This window comes from Bactrocera latifrons, unplaced genomic scaffold (genome assembly GCF_001853355.1).
Source record: "Bactrocera latifrons isolate USDA-ARS-PBARC rearing strain unplaced genomic scaffold, ASM185335v1 scaffold_182, whole genome shotgun sequence".
Lineage (NCBI taxonomy): Eukaryota > Metazoa > Arthropoda > Insecta > Diptera > Tephritidae > Bactrocera > Bactrocera latifrons.
Genome location: NW_017535319.1, coordinates 407,906 through 430,736, shown reverse-complemented (window position 1 = coordinate 430,736; position 22,831 = coordinate 407,906). Strand labels below are relative to the sequence as shown.

Sequence of the window (22,831 nt, the reverse complement as noted above, 5' to 3'; positions counted from 1 at the left end):
GGGGGGTATCTCATCTGAGACTGTTTTGCTCTTTTCACACCACAGAGGAATGTTTCGCCTTCACACTTTTGTTCGTCTTCAAATGAATGTTTTTTGGATACCCAGCGGATACTTCGTCTAAGACCGCAACTCATGAGCTGCTTGAGCCATATGTAAGAAAATCGTTTCCAGTCGCTCCTTAGTGACTTGCGCTCACAGAACTTTCGTGAACTTCCACCCGTGGTACTTCGAAGTGAGTTCAAGAGAAATGAAGAGGGAAAACCTTCACTCCGTTGGAAAGACCAGGTGGAAAGGGACCTGGCTACAGTTGGGGTCTCCAATTGGCGTCAAATAGCGAAAAGGAAGAATAATTGGCGCGGTGTTGTAAACTCGGCCAATAAAGAAAGAGGAAGAAAGAATTACTGTCTGAGCTTCGAGTCACGACTATTGTTGAGCTTCTTTTATTTGATCTATTGGTATTCGTCCATCGATCTTCTAAAGTATTGTAACCAAATCAAAGTTGAGATAAATACTTATTCCTTATTAAAAAAAAAGAAAGTTGACTGAAATATTGAGCGGACTTCCGGTAGTTAGAGAAAGAACACACATTTTTTAGGCTCTTTCCGGAATCATAAAGTTAATGTAAGACTGCACGTCGCTTTAATTTTGGTACCTAGGTGGTAGTTTCTTTAAGATCAGAGTTTGTCAAGCGGATTCTGTGGAATTTTAATGGAAAAAAATGAAAATTACACTTACCTCCGAAGAACAGTTCGCCAAGTCGGCCGCCACAAAACTAACATTCCAAACATCTGTTACATCCAAATTGATGGCATGCGGTGCAGCAGGCGGCACAAAGTAGAAAGCAGCGTAAGAGAGCGTCATCAATAAAATTAGTAAGGAGAAAATAAATTTACGAAAATGCTAAAAATAATAACAGTAAATTATACTATAAACGTTTATTTAGAAGCAAAAAAAATTACCGAAAAATAGTCGGCGATATAGCCCACAATAGGCTTCGCTATCACATACATAATCGGCAACACCGATGTTATATAGCCCATCACATCTGGTGAAACGCCCAACTGCTTGCCATACACCGACAGCTGTGGCAGTATGGGACCCATTGCTACACATAATATATAAAAAATATATAAACAATGAGATTAGCGTTAATTTAAAAGCGAAACATGTTTTTCTTTTTTTTTCAATTACCGGCCATGAAGAAAAAGTAATGCGCCTTAATAGGCAAAAGATGTCGGTTCACTTTCACCATTTCGAAAATACTTCTTTCACTTTAAATACACGATCCACTAAAACATAGGATATCAATACGTTCGCTTAGGGGCGCGAAAGCTATCTACATATCCAGTCGTTAGCGTTGCTAATTAGAACCTGTGGCTCCGATTCTTAAATCAATTTTTATCTGCTTCAACGCAATGTCGCATGCACTCGTCTCGAAAGAGCGCCGAAACAAATTGGCAAAATTTCCGTAATCTCATTAATTGATGTGTTTTACTGATAACTCTTTAAACGCTGCCTCGTTGCGTTTTCCTCGTCGTCTGCTCCCTCAAACACCGAACAGTAATCATAAACGTAAAATCAAAACGCTCAGACCGTCGCGCTCTTGTGTACTATTATTATTTATCTTCGGCATGGAATCGTGTACAATATCGCTGCCATGTTATTGCCCTCTGATAGTTGTTTGTTTAGAACCTAGAATAGAAAACGTCTGTCTATAAACTAATAAAAGTGTTAGATTTTATTTAGCCTAATTAGTTGCTAAGTATAGCATATGTATAGTACATACTACATGTGTTTCATATACCGTCAAAGTTTCTGCGTTATCAGCACTTTATAATTTTTTATTATCTTATAGAATATCAGTCATAATAAATTCACATCTAATCAGATCACATCGTTCATAAGTGATAAACTTCTATTGTTATGACTCGAAAAACTTGAAAACATTTTTTGAAGATTATTATCCAAATGTTGGCCGCGGCTACGTCTGAGATGGTCCATCCAATGAGTCCAATTTGCGATGACTCGCTCTAGCATTTCGTCTAGTAATTGGCGAATGACAAGCATGATATTTCGCTCCAAGGCCTGAATCGAAGCGCGGTTTTCCGCATAGACGTTAAACTTTACATTATCCCCACAGGAATAAGTTTAACGGTGTGATATCAAGCGATCTTGATGGCCTATCGACGTCACCAAAATGTTCTCTCAATAAGTCCACTCATTGATGCGATGTATGGGAAGTGGCGCCTTTTTTGTTGAAACCAAATGTCGCCGAGATCACGAGCTTCAATTTCATGCTTCAAAGGTCGGTTATCATGACGCGATAACAGTCGCCTTTAACTAATATGGATCCACGATTTCACCGGCTAATAAACCACACCAATTGTTTTTTTTTTTTTTTTGTTTTCATAAAATCTTAAATCTCTTCAGGTTGCTCTTCGTCCCAAATGCGGCAATTTACATACCCATTGAGCCAGAAATAGGCCTCATCCCTGAACAAAATTTCGAAAATATCGGAACTTCTTGGAACTTTTTAAGAGCCCATAAAGCGTAGTGATGTCGCTTGGGAATGTCGAGAGGCTTCAGTTCCTGCATAAGCTGTATTTTGTACGCTTTCAATTTAAGATCTCCACGTAAACGAGCCAAGTCGTTTCATACCATAGTCCGAGTTGCTGCGAATGGCGCAGAATCGACTTTCCATGGTCTTCGTGTACACTCTCAGCTTTTTGTCTACTATGTATATTTTCTTCACTGCGTTCTGAACGTGGTCTATTCGGTCGAATATTATCGAATAATGCACAATAGACTGATTATATCGACCATAAGTTGAGCAAATCGTACGAAACACATTCTTTGAACGAGTTGTAAACGTTGTTCAGGTGAAAAATTTTTAATGATAAAATTCTAAACAATACTCAACAAAAATAACAAGACAGCTTGACACGACTTACGCGTGATCTGGCAAAAAAAAGGCTTTAGAAAAAGTACCTCTACTTAGATCCCTCGGTACATTCCATTTTTCCATGCAAAAGCTTGATTGAAAGCTTAAAAATAGCATTATTCTTTACGATAGTCGTATTTGAATATCAAGCGATAATGTTCATAATACAAAGTGTGTTTAAGACAACATTTTTCTCTAAAAAATCATACAGGATAAAATTAACTTTTGACATTGATATAAATGAACCGTTCCTACGTCAAACCGTGGCAGACTTGGCTTTGTATCCAACTAAGTGCTGTCAACTCTCCGACCTTCCTTAAAATTATTTAGACAATATTATTGCAGTTTCAAGGACAAAAAGAGTGTTGGTTTTATACCTTGCTATCTCAATACTTGAAGTCTATTATTTAATCAATGCTTTAGAAATATGAAATTTTAAGAGGTGTTTTAATAGTGCCGCCGTCAGTTCGATGGAATGTCGGAAAGTTTGCGCCCCCAAGTGTTTAAGTCTTCATCTCCCAAAGGCGAATTAGTCAAAAAGGAAGTGTTAACTTGTTTACACCTCATCATTTTCCATACCGCTTCAGCAAATGGCGTTCGGTAAGATTCCCAAACTTACAGCATGATCATGAGCGATCGATCTTGGGCCAAAACGCTTTAGTAGCACCGCCTACACCGATGGTAAGCAAGCGCTGGCCAGGCTTCCGTGAAGCCCAGCTATTTAATAGTAAAACACAATAGGATACGTGAGCACCGACCCGCTTCCATTGTACCCATAGCGATTCTAGGGTGTCTTTCCTTGATAGCTCATCAGCTTTGCAATTTCCTGCGATTCCGTTAGGGCCCGGCACCCGTACCAGTCTTATCACAAAGCCACTCGATGCTATTCATAGCGAGATTAGGCACTCCTCGACCAACCCTGAACACACTATAAAAGAGTTCAAGACTAATATCGCCGCTCTGCTATCTGAATGACGGTCACTTCTTTGAGGTAAGCAGCAGGATTTGTGACCGATAATCTAACTTAAAGACTAACTGTAACTGAGAGACTTCAGCTTTGTGAGCTTTCAATGCGACAGTATTAAGTGAAAGTAGAATATATGCAGCAGTCATAATTCGAAAATCACTGTGACCAACTAAAAATTAAGGAATAATAAAGCTAAAAACATCACCTTGAGTGTGAAATCTAATGTAGTTAAACACGCGTTCAACCGAATTAAAATACCATTTTATCATTCCAAATACCTGCACCGCTAGTATATTTTTATAAAGTGATTCATCGAAATTTGAAATTCTACAAACTGTCAAAATTCCCCAACAACTATTTTTTTAATCAATTACGACTGCAACTACTCGGAACTGCAATTAACACTTTGCTTCGCATGCTGATGAGAAAACGGAGAACCAGCTCTACTTGAATACAGCTACATACTATACATACATACATACATTTTTCGATATAAAATATGTACATAGTATCGTACAGTGTTTATAGTATGTCAAATTGGTTTGGTGCGTAGCGGCGATCGCGGCTAGTGACGTCACTGCAGCTCAGGTAGCCAATGCTAAAAAGCCAGTAAGCGAAGCGAATGGCAGTTCAACTTGTTTACGTGGGGTTACCCCCTGCCGCCAGGGAACTCCCCAAAAGATTTAATCGAAATTTGACAAAAGTAGTATGAAATTACGTACACTTGTGCCTATAATGCAGTTGTGCTTTAAGTGACCATATAAATCGTGCTCGCGAAATATTTGATACCGAGCGTTAAAAATATTAAACGAAAATCGGTAAAAAAAAAAAAACATTTATCAACGAGGCTTTTGAATTTGTAAATATTTGTGTTATGCATCAATAAAATTTAATAAGAAGATTGCCTTTGTCAAATACAAAATAATTTCTTTTAAGATAAAAGTAATGAAAATGGTACTTTTTAACAGAAATTTTGGGACTTTTCGGACTTAAGAACATCGTAACTACGTCTTATGAAGAGCAATTGGTCCGTGCTTTCCAAACATAGCCAGCTCTATCTCGCCAAGAACGTTAGTTTTCCACCGGTCCGTCTACAATGGAACCCGAAAGCTTATAAGGTTAGGTTGGGTTAGACCGGTAGGCCAATAAGTCAGTCATAGACCAGTTTTGAACCTTTGCGATACCAGATGGCAAAGTAGCTTACTAGTAGCCTTACTAGCGATACCTCCTTCAGTGTTTCATACCGTGAATCCCAGATGCTTACAGCGTAGTGTTGGCAATGCGGGACAAGTGCACAAGAGATACTCCAAGGTTTCCCTAATGCCTTGCTCTAGACTGTAAAATGCTTTGACAGATATTAGTCGAAGAAATATTATCGCTCCTGAAACAACACCCTTGGCATATAATGATACCCAACAGATCAGATCTTTCATTTTCGGAAACTCTAAAAATTCAAAGATTGGCGAATAGAAAAAAAACAGTGTCGAATATAGGTCCTTGAAAAAGTACTTGTAACAAACGTCCTTCATTGGCCTATAACAATGTTAGAAACTTGAATTCAAAGCCCGATATTATGTGAATATCTCATTAACCGCTTTGTTATTCATTCTCTACTTCGCTAGCAAGAAGTGGTGTGTTTCGATGGCACCAGACCTTTTTGAAGGGCCGGGAAGAGGTCGCTGATGAAGGCCAGAAGAATGAGCAAATTCAAACTGAAAACGATGCTCAGTGTTTTTTTTTTTTGACATCAAAGGCATCGTCGACCATGAATTTGTTCCTCCTGAACAAACCGTCAACGCCAAATTTTACATAGAAGTTCTCAAGACGCTCAAACGAAAAGTCACACGGGTCCGACAAGACATCCCAGCCGATTGAAAGTTTACCACGACAACGCCCCGGCTCACACCGACTTTGTTATGAACATCTACCTAACAAAGGTTAGCATACCAATGGACTTTGTTTTGCTTCCTTGCCTGAAAATGCCGCTGAAAGGCAAGCATTTTGAGACGACAGAGGGTATCCAAGCAGCATGCACCTCGGCTCTCGAGGCTATTTCCGTGATACCTTCAATGCTTAGAAATCGCGCTGGCAGAGCTCCATTAACACAGAAGGGGCCTATTTTGAACATTTTTAAAGAATTTTTACGTTTGGTTCAATCATTTTTTTAAATCGACTCAGTCTTATTACTTTCCGGACAAACTGTGTATGTTAGATTTGCAGCATTTGTTTGTTCGATTCGCAATTCTCCAAGCTTCAGTAAAACGAAATAGCCAAGTCAAATACTTATACAAAGCTCAATTATTTATAATTCCTTGAGATAATGAACACATGCGCTAATTGCAATTCATTGTAAGTTTGATGATAGACTAGACTCTAACTTGACTTGGTGTCTTCCACATTTTTAGCAAAGCAAATTGTTCTCAGGTTCCTGAGTGCAATCGTCAAATGTATGATCCTACAAATTTAAAGCCATCTCTCATAGGCCTTTGAAATTTTTACTTAAGTAGCTCTTTTGATATAAAATATACATACACTCTCCGTTTAGTACTTTGCTCGGCAAAAGTTTAGAACAATTGAGCACGAAAATTCTATGGTTTAGAGATCTTGCACAAGTTTTCGAAATTTCCAGTAATTTCAAACATTAATTCTCACCTCACTATATACAAAGGTACACTAAAGAATAGTGTAATCATTATAAACACTAATGCAATGATATGTCCTTAAGGCAGTCTTACAACTGGCAGTAAGCCTTTTAGTCACTCGTTGCATTATTGAGTAAACAAAATCACATTCATCTCGTACTTGTTGCTTCACCAGTGCATGACTACTTGTCGTGTTAATTCCCATAACAATTTTAATTATTAATTATAATTCATTTCTCACAACGAAATTAAATTTTGTTAACAAGATTTTTATAGCTTTCACATTATTGTTGTGCTATTTTATTAATTCAATATTCGTATTCATCTTGAAATCTATAGACACATTCTCCACACACTCCCCTTAGCTGTCAATCATTGCGAGTGTTTGCTGTAGTAAAATATCTGCCAGCAAGTAAACTCACCCGCGCAATTGTTGCTCGTGGCACCAAAAACAAACGAATGCAATTTTACTTCCAATAATATTGAAGTTATAAGGCTTTTATCGCTTCTTACGGTTTACAATTCGAACATAACCTCACTTGATTAAGTAAACAAAAATGAAAAAATAAAAATAAATAAAAAGTCATGTCAACATTTAAAGAGCAGACACTTTGTAAATAAGTTGCAATAATATTGTAAAGTATAAAACTATATGCATTATTATTATCTATAAATAAATATACACAAAGAAAAGTTAAATGAGTTTACCCTAATCGCAATTTCGAAGACTTATAGTCAGACGTGCATATCCCTATTCGCTTATATATACATAAATATATATGAATGTATGTGCATATACACACATAAACAATAAGATTTCGCATTTATATGCTATAAACTTTATACAAACATAATATAGTATTGATAAGGCTTATCTATATTGCAAGGAGAGTAAAAGTATGGAGAAGCGCTGAGCGTTTGAAATGGTTAAGTACACACTATTCGTATATAAATTACGCTGTAAAAAATGCTTACTATTTGTTACTTTCCGCAATAGCTTACTGCTTACCCAAAAAAAAAATGTTTAATTAATATTTGGAATGGATTTTTTAAATAAATTTTTTAAATAAAATAAAAATATATACATTCAACTTGTAAAACCTTGGAGTTTATTCATAAAGAAGTAAGAAAAATAAATATTTATTACCAAACCCGTAAGAAAATTCCATCAATATAGTATGGGTACACTATAAAAACAAAAATGGCTATTTACACTTTTTTGCAACAAGTTTCACTAATTACTTATTTACTGTGCGACAAGCTTCAAGTTGTGTTACATGGGAAGTAGGCGTGATTGTTGTCGGATTTCGCCCATTTCCGTACACTGATATAGGAATGTTAAAAGAATGTTATGCACTGAATTTACTTGAAATCGGTCGAGAAGGTTCTGAATGGACAGTGCCACGCCCATCGTCTATTTTTTACACCGGCTACTTTAAAACTCTCTCATACTATCGCGAGCGTGAAATTTAATGTTTCTGGCATATTAAGTTATTTATTTAACGCACTTTAAGTAGTTTTTAATAGTACCGTTATACATATGGGGAGTAGGTTGAGTTATCATCCGATTTCATCAATTTTCACACTGTTGGCAATAGTTCTTATAAAAATTGTCATAAAGCTGTGGTGGTCTAGGAAGTATGTACATTAAACCTATTAGAGAGCTGAGCTACGCCCACTTTTTCAAAAAAGATCGATCCACAGGTAACCCTTTCTACTGCAGTCTCCTATACCAAATTACAGTTTCATACCTTATTAGCGCTTAGTTATGGCACTACGGACTCCGTCTTACTTTTTTGCCGGGAAACATGTGTACCAAGACCACACCTGCAAAGAAACTCGAGAGCGTTCAACATGCGGCGCTCATCAGCATGTGTGGTGCACAAAGATTCACTCCAACCATGGCACCTTACGCCATTTTGAACATAGTGCCCGTAGATATCGCCGGAAGGTATAGGAATAGACTCAGAGAATCTAGGCTTTTTAAAGAACGCGCATCTGAACTCTCGGATATCCCTACACACTTTGGCTTCTTACGAGATCATCTAGATTGTGGAGTCGCCAAGCCGAGCTCTGGCGGCTTCTTCTCTGCCGTTATACCAATGAGGGAGCAATAGGTGGAAAGAAGCCGTTGGAGGAGAGGGGCAGTGAGCTTCTTCGTGGATGGATCAAAGCTTGGAGGGAAGGTGGATGGAGGGATTTACTGTCTCTATCAACTCCAGTTTAAGACTTCCTTACTATTGCAGTATCTTCCAAGTCAATGTTGCAGCCATTAAGGTAGCAGTAGATCTGCTGCTCCAGAGTTCAGCCTCGTTCAGAGAAATGACCATACACTTACATAGATAGCAGAGCGGCGATAATAGCATTGAACTCATTCACAGTGCGTTCAAGTTTGGTCGGGGGAGTGCCTAAACTACAAAGCACATCCAGTGTCTTTGTGATAAGACTGTTATGAGGGCCGGACCAAAGTGGAAACGCAGAAAATTGTAAAGCTAAAGAGTCTGCAAAAAAAATGTTGGGTCGAAGAATAACCTGAAGAGATTCAAGAGCTGACATTTCATCCAGAAAAACAACGGTTCTGTGTGATTTGTGGGCCGATGGAATCGTTGGTCCATATTTTCTCAAAAATGATACCGATGAGGTCTTAACCGTTAATGGCGACAGTCATTTCGCAACTATATTCGACTATTTGATGTCTGAAATCGGAACTAGTGATGCCGGCGACATTTCGTTTCAATAAGACGCATCAATCATTAATTTAATGAGCGCACATTTCGGTGAGCAGATAATTTCGCGTTTTGGGCCGGTAGATTGGTCACCAAAATCGTGTGATATCACACCGTTACACTTTTCCTATGGGGATATGTAAATTCTATGCGGACGATCGCGCTTCGATTCAAGCTTTGAAGCAAAACATCACGTGTGTCATTCGCCAGTTAAAAGTCGAAATGCTCGAAAGAGTCTTCGTAAATTGGACTGGTCTCTGGAAGGGTGGTCTGAGACTTAGTCTCAACAAATAAATACCAAGAATGTTCTTTCGAATGATAATAAACATTTTTAAATTTGAAGTTTCTGTGTTTCACCTACCATATTATATATAGTATTTCAAAGCAAGAATGTATGGGAAATACTTTACATGATTTTGTGGGTTGAGATGGGTTTTCCAACCCAACAAAATCATTATAAAAAACAAGCCTGCATTTCGGAATATATGTATATACATACGAGTTAAAACGCCGTTATGTTTGAGTATATTTATATGTGATTTTCTAAGGTGAATAAACAAAAATAAACAAACGCAAATATTTCATTTCCCACAAACACATTATTTAAAGCAAGCTACCGTTATTAAGTGGCGAAATTTTAATTTTAAATTAAAGATTCAAATAATTTATATAAAAGAATTTAAACCATAAATAATTCCTTAATTTTTTCTATACTTAGCTCATAGTTATCAGGCGGCGCTCTGCGTGCTCTTTCGATATTACATGTTTGCATTTAATTTTTCGAAAATCATAAAATGATGATATGCATTGACGGAAACCTGATCAGTCTTGTGGAGCGATTCGCATGTTACTTTTTTTCTGTTTAACAATTGCATGTTTTCTCATTGTCAACATCGCTTTTCATTACAAGCAGAACCACAAGTTGCTGATGCCAAACCAAACTGCATTGAACTTGTCACTCAAACAGTGGCGACGCAAAAAATCACCAACATCAACGCCAACAACAACAGCCTAGAAGTTACACAGCTAAATTGATCTTCACTTAAACAAATCTCAGCTCCAAGCTGAGATGCGAGAGAGCGTAAACCGGTTTTTCCAAGCGCGATCCAAAGTGCGCTTTTACGGCAATGATTTCAAAATTTCAAATGTAAACAAACATTTTCGAAAATCTACGCTCAGTTGCTGTTCGGCAATCGCTGCGTGTAGTTTGTTGGACGCGAAAGCTCAGTGTTGAAGCCGGAGTTTGGAAAAATAGCAAAAGTGGTGGATGCTTGAAACAGCAAATGTACATAAATTGATAATAAATAAATCGGTCAACTTGTCAGCAGTTACAATTACAAAGTGGGCGTTTTTCAAGTGATAACAGTTGCATTTCTATTTTTTTTTTTTTTTTACACGGAACCACCCACAAAATAAGCTTCCCAGCGGATTTTGAAAAGTGCAAAATTGTGCAATATAAAGGCCTTCCGTGCAATTTTAAAAACACACACACATACGACTAGATATCGAGTTATATTGCAAATTAAGCAGTGATTAAAATAATTTCTGGAAATAAATCATATTATTAACTAGTACGTGTGTGTTTAATTGTCAGTTCTATGGTGATGATGTTCGCAAACGAGGGGCGTTCATTTGTTTTGCTGCTGGCAATCTTATCAGTATTTAATGCCGAAACAAGCGCCGAAGTTTTTGATGATGGGAAGTGTAAGTCGGTTGTAAATAAGAAAAATTTAATTACTACTGCTCATAATAAAAATATTAATATGTAATTAAATGTTATAAAATAAGCTCTGCTTTTAGTACAAATGATGTTAGTTTTGTAATTTCGGTACAGTGGTACTCACTTGGTTGGGTAGTAGATAAAACAAGAAAAAACGTTAAAAACACGAAAAAACGTAGAAGAATATTTTCGCAGATTATACCTTTGCTTTGGGCAGATATCTTGTCAAAGAAAAAGTTTTCAATTAAATAACTTGTTTTCGCTCGATCAGTTTGTATGACAGCTATGTGATATAGTGATCCGATCTCAATAATTTTTTCGTAGATTATAGCGTTACCTTGGATAATAATCTATGCCAAAGTTCTTGTAGATATCTTGTCAAATAAAAAGAAATTTTGTACAAGATTTTTATATCGAACGATAAGTTTGTATGACAGCTACATGGCATAGAGGTGCGATCTGAACAATTTGTTCGGGGATTATTTTGTTGCTACGGATATTAATATATGCCAAATTTCGTGAAGACATCTTGTCAAATCAAAAAGTTTTAATCACTTTGTATGACGGGTATATGCCGTAGAGGTCCGATCTGAACAGGATGGTCGGAGATTATAGCATATGCCGAATTTCGTCAAGATATCTCGTCAAATGAAAAATTGTTTCATCCAAGGATTTGATATAGATCGATCAATTTGTATGACACCTATATGCTATAGCGGTCCGATCCGAAAAATTTTTTCGAATGATATATAGATAACAATATATGCCGAATTTCGTCAAGATATCTCATCAAATAATAAAGATTTCCATACAAGAACTGAGAAACTTCTTGTGGAGAGCTTTTTGACAAACTTCGTCGAAACGTTAATGTACCCTCTTCAGGGGATGAAAGCCATAATTTTAATACAATTTTTCTCTAATTAACGTAGTCTAGCTTTAAAACTCTAATTAAAGTAATAATTATTTAATTAAATTTTAATTTTCTTTCAATTAACTTAATTGACATTCAATTATGTAAGTAGCAATTGATTTATAGTAATTAATTAAAATCCGGCCAATTAAGACATCGAGCTAATTAAATTATTTAAAGAAAGCCAAGTGGCAGCCCTATATCGTAAAATATTTAGGGATAACCAAAAATTTCTAATGATCGTTATGTCGAAGTCGGCATTCAAAATATGGCAAGAGAGCTCGACATCTCGCGTGAGTCCGTTCTAATGATTTTTCTTTTTTTTTTTTTCTTTTTTTTTTGGTGATATTTTGAGTATATAACGCGTTCTTGCTCGACTCGTCCCGATAAAACGAGTACCCTCAACAGGTCTCTTTGTGGCATAAGTGTATTAAGTACATCTGGTGGGGATTACTTTAAAGGCGACAAAATAAAAAAAAATATTTTCGTTATATTTACAATTTCGGGACCGCTTTTGTCACAACTTTTTAAACCAGTAACTGTTTTCTTTTCCATCGCTATTTGGTTATACCATTTTCTGACACTTATACCAGTTGTTTGTACATTTCGTCAGACATTTCGAATTGCCTTTACATATTAAATCACCGAAAATTTAACTAAAAGCAGGACGATAACACTAATTTCGTACGCTATTTATAACTTAAGACATACTTTGCTAATTTCTAAAAATATTGGCGTAAAAATCAAGTCATCAAAAAAAAATCTCGCAGCTAAATTTTAACTAAAGAAAGCCAAAATCTATCAAAGCTGCCTCTTCACTTCACCAAGCATTCTCAATTTTTATGTGCTAAACTAAACCAGGTTTCTGTCTACCTGACTTTGCGCTGCAAATATTTTTAATTTTTTTTTACAAAAACGAACAAATAAAAAAAACCTACAAAATATATTGTTTCATAAATTTTGGCGCTTGCTAATTTAAAGAAATAAAACTTGTTTGGGGGATACGAAAAAATAACACAATGACAAAACTGGAAATCAGTCAGGTTACTTAACTGATTGAAGTAACTAAAAAAAAAACTGTTTAAAATCAGTTAGATTTTATGCAGATTACATGGAAATATAACGTATTAACTTTCCATTAATTGTAGTAAAACGTTTGTTTGCAGTTGGTTTTGGTATTTATATATATTTCAATAACAGAGTATAGAGTGAGTTAGTTTGACCCGACACCCATAAGAGACGTCGGAGATACTCACTACGGTGAGCAAAAATTAGCAAGATTTTTTAGTTTAAATTTCGCGCGAATTTAATGTTTTTCATTAATTTTAATTATTCAAAGTGGATCACAATGCGGAGACAACGAACCAGTCCAGGACGGAAATCAGCATAAACTGGTGATCATCACATCAATATAATAAAGCAATTGGAGCTTGAAAATTGGCAATTAACCGTTAGAGATCTGACTGACATCGTTATAGAATCGAAAGGATCAGTGAAAACAATTTCGAAAGATTATTTCGATCTAATAAAAGTGAAAGCACAATTGGTACCAAAATCAATCAATTGCAAAGCGCAAAAAACACATAATTATATACAAAAATACATACACACATACAAATAAGATAATTAGAGATGTCTAAATGTTCATTATGTGTTTAAAGTATTTTATTTCCAATCTATTTTTTTAGGACTTTTACTTCACGTAATTAATTACTAATGACAATATAAATCTTACACCGGTTTTAATTTAAATATATTTTTTTCAACTTTTTGAGTGCTAAATGAAATTTTGGATCATAATTTGCAATTTCGTTGTTTAAAACCTGTCTAAAAGCGATGCTAAATTAATGAAGGAGCTGCCTTACTAGATACCCCTTAAAAAATTATATGTATGTATTATATAAAATATATACGAATCTATTGAAAGAGGCAGAAGAAATGTAGAGAACCATGTGTTAATTTGAAAATACACATTTTTGAACAAAGAAATGCAATAACCGTAAGCGATGATTCCAGTTCCAGTTTTTTGGTTTTTTTTTTTTTTTTTTTTTTTTTTTTTTTTTTTTTTTTTTGCATATTGGAAACTCTTACACACAGAGAACTACCATAACTTATCACAATGATTAGTAAATAATCAATCAAAGTATTTTAAAAAGTATTTAAATATATAAAAAGCTCTTCAGCTCTTCTTCAAGACTCACTTAAACTTGAAAATACATTTTGAAACACTAGTAGTTTAGTAGCACTAGTTAGGCCTTACCTTTACAAGGCTGGACAAAATAAAGAAGTCTGAGGCTGAAACATCACCATAATCTTATTTCCGGCGTATCAAGAGACATAGCCGAAAATGATGATATTAGCCATCTCAACAAATTTGCGACAGGCTCAAAGCACTGTAAGGGTCTTGTGAGTTTGTAGGTAGCACAATGGACCGGCCTTCTGAACTGAGATCACTCTGACATTCGATGGACTAAATGGCCTAACCTAACCTAACCTAGTCCTTATTTACAGACATTAGGTTTTAGTATTCAAAACTCTCTGAATTTCATGTCATAAAATGTTAGCATTACTGTTAAAAAAAAAGCATTCTCATATAGTATTTTAACAATATGGCAACGACTAATACCATTTTTAATATATTTATTCAAATTCGCGGCCATCATAACACGAATTTCTTTCAAGTCGACTCATAGGAGCTATTTAGAAGCAGAAGAAGCTTTGCTATATCTCTAAGGCTAGGTTAAGTTAGGTTAGGTTAGATGGCTGATCAAGAGAGATCGCACGTGCACTGCTGTAAGCAGTACTTTCTGAAGCCAGAGAAAAGAAGAGCTGCTGTCTTCGAACTTATAAATTAGCAACACGCTTAGTAGTCAATGGAGCAATAAACCGTTAAAAGCCCCACTACTAGAATGAGGCTAGCCTTACTGAAGGCAAAGAGTTCATTAGATCTCTTGCGATTGATCTTAGTGCAAAAGGATTTTGCGACAGCTCATGTACCGTTAGTGGACCAGTAAGGTTAACTTTTCTCTAGTTGATGGAGTTCTGGAGATGGTCGTATCGGTGTTCAGCAGCAAAATTTGAGTATCTTACCGGATACCCGCAGTAAAAGCTGTTTGGAAAAGGCGTGGTAGAAACATTACACTCTTGATTCTTGATTGTCCCGTTTTGGCGAGCTCAAGTTAAACAACTGTGAGCTCCCACTTTTAAACATCGCGGTGAACTTATGGAAATAGAAATAAAACTTTGAAGTAAATTTGTAATGATCTCATGGCGCTTGGTCGACTTATAAGATCTGACTACAGCGATATTATTTTGTGGTTTTACAAAGGAATATTTGAAGTAATTCAAGTACAATCTACAATATGAGGCTCAGCCAACGAGCTGAAGCTGTATATAACTGGCTTTAACACTTTTACTAAATCTTTCGTCGACCTTCTTTTCGATTTGTCTCAATTTTATACCACTCATTAGTTTTATCTTATGTCTAAAATGTTAAAGTAATTCATGAGGGCTATTTTCGTGTCAGCTGTAATGTTGCCTAGCAACTTTTTCAAAAGAAATTCACAAACGGCAGAATTATTTGTTTATTCATTCAAAGTTATCGAAACTCATAAATAAAATTCCCGATTTTTTTTAAACATCATAAATTAAGAATGTTCTTCTTAATTGGCGTAGATACTGCTTACGCGATTATAGTCGAGTTAACAACAGCATAAATTAAAAATGCTTGTATTAAATCAGTTAAAGAAGGTAAACAAAGAAAGCGCAAGATAAATTTCAATTAATTATGCAACGTTGTATACATATATATATATATATATCATATACTTGTAAGTATGTTTATATGTTGTGCATATGTAAAAATAAAAATTAAAAAAAAAAACGCTTTTCACAAAGGCAAACTCAAAAAAGTTAAGAAATATTAACATTATAAATAGCTAGTGAATCCCCTGGCTGAGACTAAATTACACAGCTATCGGTTACAACTACGCACAGAACCGGTTACATATGCGTAAATTTCTGGAATGATATACTATACATAATGTAAATGCATGTTCATGTGTACATATGGTAAATTGTAAAACTGCTTGAATTTGTCGCACGCATCCAGCGGCGGCAAGCAACGCCAGTGAAGGCTACATCATCCACTTGTTTTATAGACCACATGGATACGCTTACACTTTCATAAGTATGTGTGTATATCGTGCATAGTATATCCGTAGTACTATAGTTGCTTGATAATTATAGACTAGACAACAAATTAATAGCGGCAATGAGCTAACGAGCGGATGGCTGAAGGTTGGAAGCTCGCACAAACAGTCAAATTTTGAATGACAATGCAAATTTCTATATAGTTATATATGTAATACTTGGGGACTCCAACGAAACATTGAAATGTCCGTAGAGCAGCATGACTCAAACTGTGTCAGGTTCACTAATCAAGCACTTCGCATGGCAACTCGTTTAATGACCGGTAACGCGCCTTTCTTCTCCGCTTATTCAAGGGCAGCTTGTATACCTATATTTCGTTGAAATAACACGCTGATCTTCAATTGAAACGCGTTCCAATGAATTTGCATATAAAAAACCAAAGTTTATTAACGAATGCACGTAAGTGAAAGATAACAGTTTATTCAAAAGCTTTTGAAGACAGCCGAAAAGCAGTGCTTAGGACACAGTTGTCTATGAATTGTTTATGGTGATCTGTTTTTGTGCCCTACGCAAGCTTTTGTGATACAAAATTGTTAATACATTTCTTTCTATATAAAAGGTTAATGAATTTCAACTTTTTGGTGCACATCTCTCATAAAAATGAACCGTCGCAGAATTGCTCCCTACAACAAATGCAAGCAATGAAAGGAACAACTTTTTAAAGTCATGTTAATTCGTCTCATTTTAATTGTATTATAACTGCTTTAGCAATTTTGGAGCTTAATTTTGTTCATCCATTTGATATATTGCGTTTTAAGCAAGCATGGCTTTTCTTTCAGTCTCAAACCATAAAATAGGAAACTGGTTCATGCCCATAGAGATCTCAACGACAGTTGCTCTGTTTATATGTTTCGTACATGTTCATTCGAATTCTCCAATAAAAAGCATTTCGGAGGCGACTTCCAACTAAAGTTCTCAATTACTCAAATAAATATAAAACTCTATATATAATATGCGTGGAAAATTCCTGAAAAAAAATACAGTTGGATCAGTGTGAAAGAACACGAATGATGGAACCCTTCTATGAGTAGTCATCCTTTAGTATGCCTGCCAAATCGAGGCCAAAGCACATGAGATGCTCCATTATTTCCCTGGTGTCTTCATCTAGATATTTCCTGCAGTCTTCGCAATCTATCAGCTCCATTCGGTGGGCGTGTGTGGCCACCAGACAGTGACCTGTTAGTATTTTGATCATGTTCCTACAAACTCTTCTATCGAGTGCCATTAGGAATTGTGTGTACTTCCGATCTACCGTTTTGCAAATGACTTTTGCAGTTTTATAACCAGGCTGCTCGTTCCATCAGGTTTTGATTTTCTTTACCATGCTCCTGTTCAGATCGTCGTATAAACTTTGCAAGGATCTCCCAATGTTGATCACGTTTTCGGGTGTTAGCCGTACACCACTCTTGGCAATCTCGGCCACAATTTCTTTACCCTCAATGCCTTTGTGTCCTGACACCCAGTAGAAATGATGTTGCTTTCTTCTGGCTACCCCAGACACTTCTGGCCGATATCCGATACCAGGTTACTGCCCCAATTGCTGCTTGGCTGTCCACGTATAAGCAAAGTACTCAGCTTAAAATATACTGCAGTGGTCCGGCAAAGGCTCTCTTATGCCTAACTGTGAACAGTATATCTTCGAACCAACTCCATCGTTTAGAGTGTTGCGCGTAGCTAATATAACGCCTATAATCTTTTTCTATGTTTACTTTAACCTTTTTTCCCAGTTAAAAAGTTGGATCATATAATCGGCGTTTATCCTCATGAAACTAGTAACTGAACTCCATATGGTAACGCAAAGGACTAAAACTGGTCTACGCGTGGTTTACTGGCCTATCAGATTAAACTAACCTAACGTATAATATTCCTAGAAGGGTCGGATATAGGAAAACCTCCTCTTCTCTGCTTAGGTCGACAAGAGGCTTCAAGAATTCGTAAAGAGAAACTGCGGCTTTCGAGACTAGTTAGATTTTCAGTTTTATGTGGATAGTATCCAAGCTATTTTCCAAAGCCAACATCTTTAAACCCAGTCTGCAGATCTTATTTAACATTTTAAAGAATAAATATAATAAAAAATAAAACTTTTATTTCACAGTGCGCGTCTGCATTGTCGAGTCTCGTGGCACCTACCGTAAAACGCCGAAATTTTGCCCACTTCTCGAAGCCACCAGTAATATTGAGTGTGTGATTGGCGTAGATCGACTGGATTGCGTACGACGGATACATAAAGGTACCGCGCACTTCGGCGTACTCTCCGCCGAGGAGCTAATAGCAGCGCGTTGGGCTAGCGTGGAGATTTTAGTTACGAGTGAGATGCGTTCACATGAAACCAATTTCGAATATGAAATAGTCGCGGTGGTGGACAATGAGGCCAACATACATACAGTGCATGATTTGCGCGGTGCGAAACTTTGTCATCCCGGTTATGGTTTGGGCAATCATTGGACGGAGGTTTTAGCTAATGTATGTATGATTTGAGAATCTAGAATTTAATTTTCTTTTTTCAAAAGTAACAATAACAACGAATGTTTTCATTTACAGTATTTCGAATCTACGTTGATTTCGAAATCATGCAATCCGGAAATCTCACTAACGGAAGATCGCATTAGCGCCTCGGCTAAATATTTTGGTCCCAGCTGCAAAGCCGGTCCATGGGTACCGGATCCTAAACAGGATCGCATACTCAAAGATCGTTATCCGTCGTTATGTCAGCTTTGCTACGATTCATATCGCTGCGATATTGGCGACAAGCACTGGGGACGGCGCGGCGCTCTGTATTGCCTCACAAATGGTGTCGGCAATGTTGCTTGGGCGCGACTGGACGATGTACGCAGTCATTTTGGCGTAAGTCTACCACTTATTTACTCGCACGAATTTTAACTAATATTATTTATATCGTAATTACAGTTAACTGGACTACCCGCGCAAGCTAATCCCACCGAGTACAGTTACTTATGCGCCGATGGACATCTACAGCCTATCACAGCTGAACGTCCGTGTGTTTGGGTGGCCAAACCTTGGCCAGTTATAGCGGCGCGTCGCAGTCACGCTGCACAAATACAAAATCTAGTCGCTGGCTTGAACCACAACGAGCCGAATAGCTGGCAGAATGCCTTGCTAAGCCTCTTGGAGAATTATCATATAGAAATCGTCACTTTGGATAATGTCATACCTATCGATGATTATCTCGATCAAGCAACGGCTTTTCAAAGCGCTTATAGCTTTCCCGAATGTAATCCACCGCGTTCAATAGTTTACTGTACCACCTCCATAATACAGCATGTTAAATGCTCGTGGCTACAGGAAGCCTCCCAAGTATATGGCGTCGAACCGAATATCCAGTGTATACGCTCCGAAAGTTTGGATTCATGCATGGATGATATCAAATACAAGGCAGCCGATGTCGTATTGGTCGATCACGAGCATCGCATTAGAGCACAACGTGACTACAATCTCGTGCCGATACTTTACGAATTCTCACAGGATATGCATGAACGTTATGCCGTCATAGCTGTGGTGCATAAAGATTCAAAATTCAAAACGTTTGCCGATCTGGAATACGCTAAAGCCTGTTTACCGTCATACGAAGGACCCACACACTTATCGGTGCAAGAAACTATTGTAAATATAACACAACGCATGACCACACTACAGTCGTATTTCCACCGTGACTCGTGCACTTGGCATCCGAATGCTCATCGCACCTGTCCGGACACTTATCGTGGCGATGAGGGCGCTTTACGTTGCTTAGCCGAAGGTGGCGAAGTGGCTTTTCTCAGCTCGGCTATATATAAAAACTATACGGTGGGCAATATAACAGCGAAATGGGTGCGTGATACTGGACACAAGTCCTTCCGCGTTTTGTGTCCCTACGGCGGAAATGAGCGTCACTCAAAATTCGAGTATTGCTATATGCATTGGACCACACGCGGCCATTTAATGACGCATAACGATTCGTTGACGCGCCGCAATGAAATCTATAATTCGTTGCGTGATATCGATCAGCTCTTCGGCAAAAGCTATCGGCCCGAAACGCGCCCATTCACCATGTATGGCATATTCGATAAGCGCAATAATGTTATGTTCCGTGATAAGACGGACGGACTGAGAGGTTTAATGGATTTGAGAGCGGATAATTCGAAACGCATTATGGAGGATATTTTCGAGAATTATGTGAAAAACGTTTATGTGGATCCGAATTCGAGTCAGTCGTTGCAGTGTTCTTTAACGCTGCTAGTCATAACGACACTTTTAGTTGTAAGAAGAATCTGGATCTGAAGCTGGTTCGCAGCTATAAGCCATTATATAGATTTAAACATTTCATTCACGATTAGTCATTAATTTAATTTTCTATCGATATTTGTGAGACGAGTTTTAGGTATACTATTTAAAATGTATGCAATTTTGTGATATTATTTTATACTCTACGTTTGTATTTTTTATAAACCAAAAGCCATCAGCCAAGTATGTTTAACCGTTTGCAGGTGTCTGTTTATGCCAATAAATTGTCTTAAAAAATCGTTTAATTTTTCACTTGTCTATAATAAATACATAAATACATATGTACATATGCATGTACAGGGTTTGTCCGGAAAGTAATTGGACTGATTTTCTTCCGCCACGACTGCATTCGGTAGAGGGCGTTCCTAGCTTACAAACGAGCGGCTGGTAAGTTGTCTCCGAGCAGCTGGAGAGTCAGGACAAACATTTTCGAGCGACGTGTTACTGTGAGTGGTGTAAGTAGAAAATGCAGCGTTCTTTAGAGCAGAGGTAGACGATTAAATTCTGTGTGAAATTCGGTAAAGCTGCGAAAGAGACTCAAGGCTATTCCGGAGAATACCTTCCGTGACGCCATCAAGGCTTTGAAATCGCGTTGGCAGCGCTGCATTAACCCAGTGAGAGCCTACATATTTTGAAAGTTTTTAAAGAATTGTAACGATTGGTTTTGGCTATGCCTTTTGGTTTACTGAAGGTAGAACTGCCGAGATATTTTTACCACAGTCTTGCAAAGGCGAGGCCCTCTTCATACAATTTTGACTTCATACAATTTTGACTTCATACAATACCACTCAATATCAGCCACTTCTGCCTGAAAACACTACAGTGGTTTGACAGCCTAAATCTAAAATGGACGCAGACTTCTTACATAAAACTCCAGCCCTCCCGCCTCTTCTCCAGCGAATCCGCTCCGTCCACATATCATATGTGACCAGAGAAAATGCCGACCCGATTGGCCACTGCGACGCAGCTATTCAAGTTTTCTGGAATGTATTTAAAGGAGAGAATTTCGGCGTGTCCGTGTGCGGATCTCGGCTAAGCCATGGAGACTTATCAAGTGTAGCCTTTTCGAGCGCCCAATTACCATTTTTTGTGTAAGTCACCACCTTTTCCCCATAGGTCCTCCTATTGCTGCCTCCTTCTCAAATCAAACCAAAGGACTTTTGAAAATAACCGTTTCTTCAATACTATAACACGACAGCGCCATCTATTCCTCAATTTTTGTAAGCGCACAATCTATTACCTTCATAAGAGTGTATTTTCTTTTTTGCCGACATTCCAGCAATCAGCTGTTTCACGCTTGTCACTGATATCTAAATAGTTAATTTGTTTTTGTTTTTTTCTGCTTGTTGCTATTTAATTAACGTATTTCTTTACCACCTATGCACTGCACCTGCCCCTGATACAAAACTTCACCACAACGGTTGTTAAGCAGCCATACAAATTGCCATAACAAAAGCGTTTGTCAATTTAATCGCAATGACGACGACAGCTACGCAACCAAATGATGAGAGGGCACATTTTCTCAACAAATTCATTGATTAAACACTAATAAAAACGACGAACTAAATTATTTTATATAGCACAACAGTTTGATATTAATTAAATAAAGGTTTCCTTTATTCAAGTGATAAGAGAGAGAGAGCGCCAAAAATCAAATGTCGAATCCACAAGCGAAAGCGACACAGCTAAGAAATGTGAGCGTATATAAAAATTAATTTTGCGACATTTTGTAGCCGTACGATAAGAAAACCAGTTTGTGTATTATTTTGGCACCACGGCTTTGTTATCGTTTATAAACTTGTGCCTTTAACCGATTTCTTAAAAAAAAAACTAATTTCAACTGCACAGCACCGTATTTTCTGCCATTTTATTTGCGTTATTCAGTTCACAAACTTATGCATATCAACTGCGTTACAATTCCATACGCACATATCCACACATATTATATAAATTTCAATAAGCAATACATTACACCAACACTTTATTGATACTCTAATTGTTAAGCTTTCAATTAAAACAATTAAAATCGCAAATTTGCACAGAAACTTATCTAGAACTGTGCACGTCTGTTTCACTTTCAATATTTGTATACATACGTATGTATGTGTGTTCGTATATTTTCTTTATTCACCTACCTTGCTGGTTTGTTTTGAATTTTGACACTGCGATTTTAGGTCAATGGCTTCCGTATACTGTGTTCTTTGTATGCCTATACGTGTGTGTAATGTAAATACTCATACATTCACAATATTATCAATTCCCAATTCGCAATCCGACATGCAGACGCCGACAACTGAACAACTGTATCCATCAGATACGCACTTATATCTGAGCATTTGCAGACGTTTGCTTCATTTTCTCTTTTCTCGATCATCAATTGGATCTCTCTAATAGCTGCGCTCTCTTTTGATATGAGGCGCTACGGTGAAATG

General features: G+C 37.1%; 2 protein-coding genes across 6 annotated transcripts in view; one reads left to right on the top strand and one right to left on the bottom strand.

Moving 5' to 3' along the window:
• LOC108967314 (major facilitator superfamily domain-containing protein 6) overlaps window positions 1-22,728 on the bottom strand; it is a 24,664-nt gene extending 1,936 nt beyond the window's left edge. The window contains exons 1-4 of one of the 5 annotated variants that reach the window (XM_018930627.1): window positions 22,535-22,728; window positions 1,192-1,692; window positions 960-1,105; window positions 736-900 (exon numbers count right to left, since the gene is read on the bottom strand). In XM_018930627.1, coding sequence (XP_018786172.1) covers window positions 736-900; window positions 960-1,105; window positions 1,192-1,252 — 372 coding nt within the window. In that variant the 5' untranslated portion in view covers window positions 1,253-1,692; window positions 22,535-22,728. Of the gene's footprint in view, window positions 1-735; window positions 901-959; window positions 1,106-1,191; window positions 1,693-6,560; window positions 6,938-6,972; window positions 7,049-22,371; window positions 22,431-22,534 lie in introns of those variants that run through there. The other 4 variants (XM_018930630.1, XM_018930629.1, XM_018930626.1 and 1 more) reach the window with 4 other exon arrangements.
• On the top strand, window positions 10,141-20,637 carry LOC108967313 (transferrin). Its single transcript, XM_018930625.1, has 4 exons — window positions 10,141-10,980; window positions 18,214-18,581; window positions 18,660-18,962; window positions 19,026-20,637. Exons 1-4 carry the CDS (start codon window positions 10,875-10,877, stop codon window positions 20,394-20,396), a joined length of 2,148 nt encoding a protein of 715 aa, XP_018786170.1. The 5' UTR covers window positions 10,141-10,874; the 3' UTR covers window positions 20,397-20,637.
• Window positions 22,729-22,831: the final 103 nt, after the last annotated feature.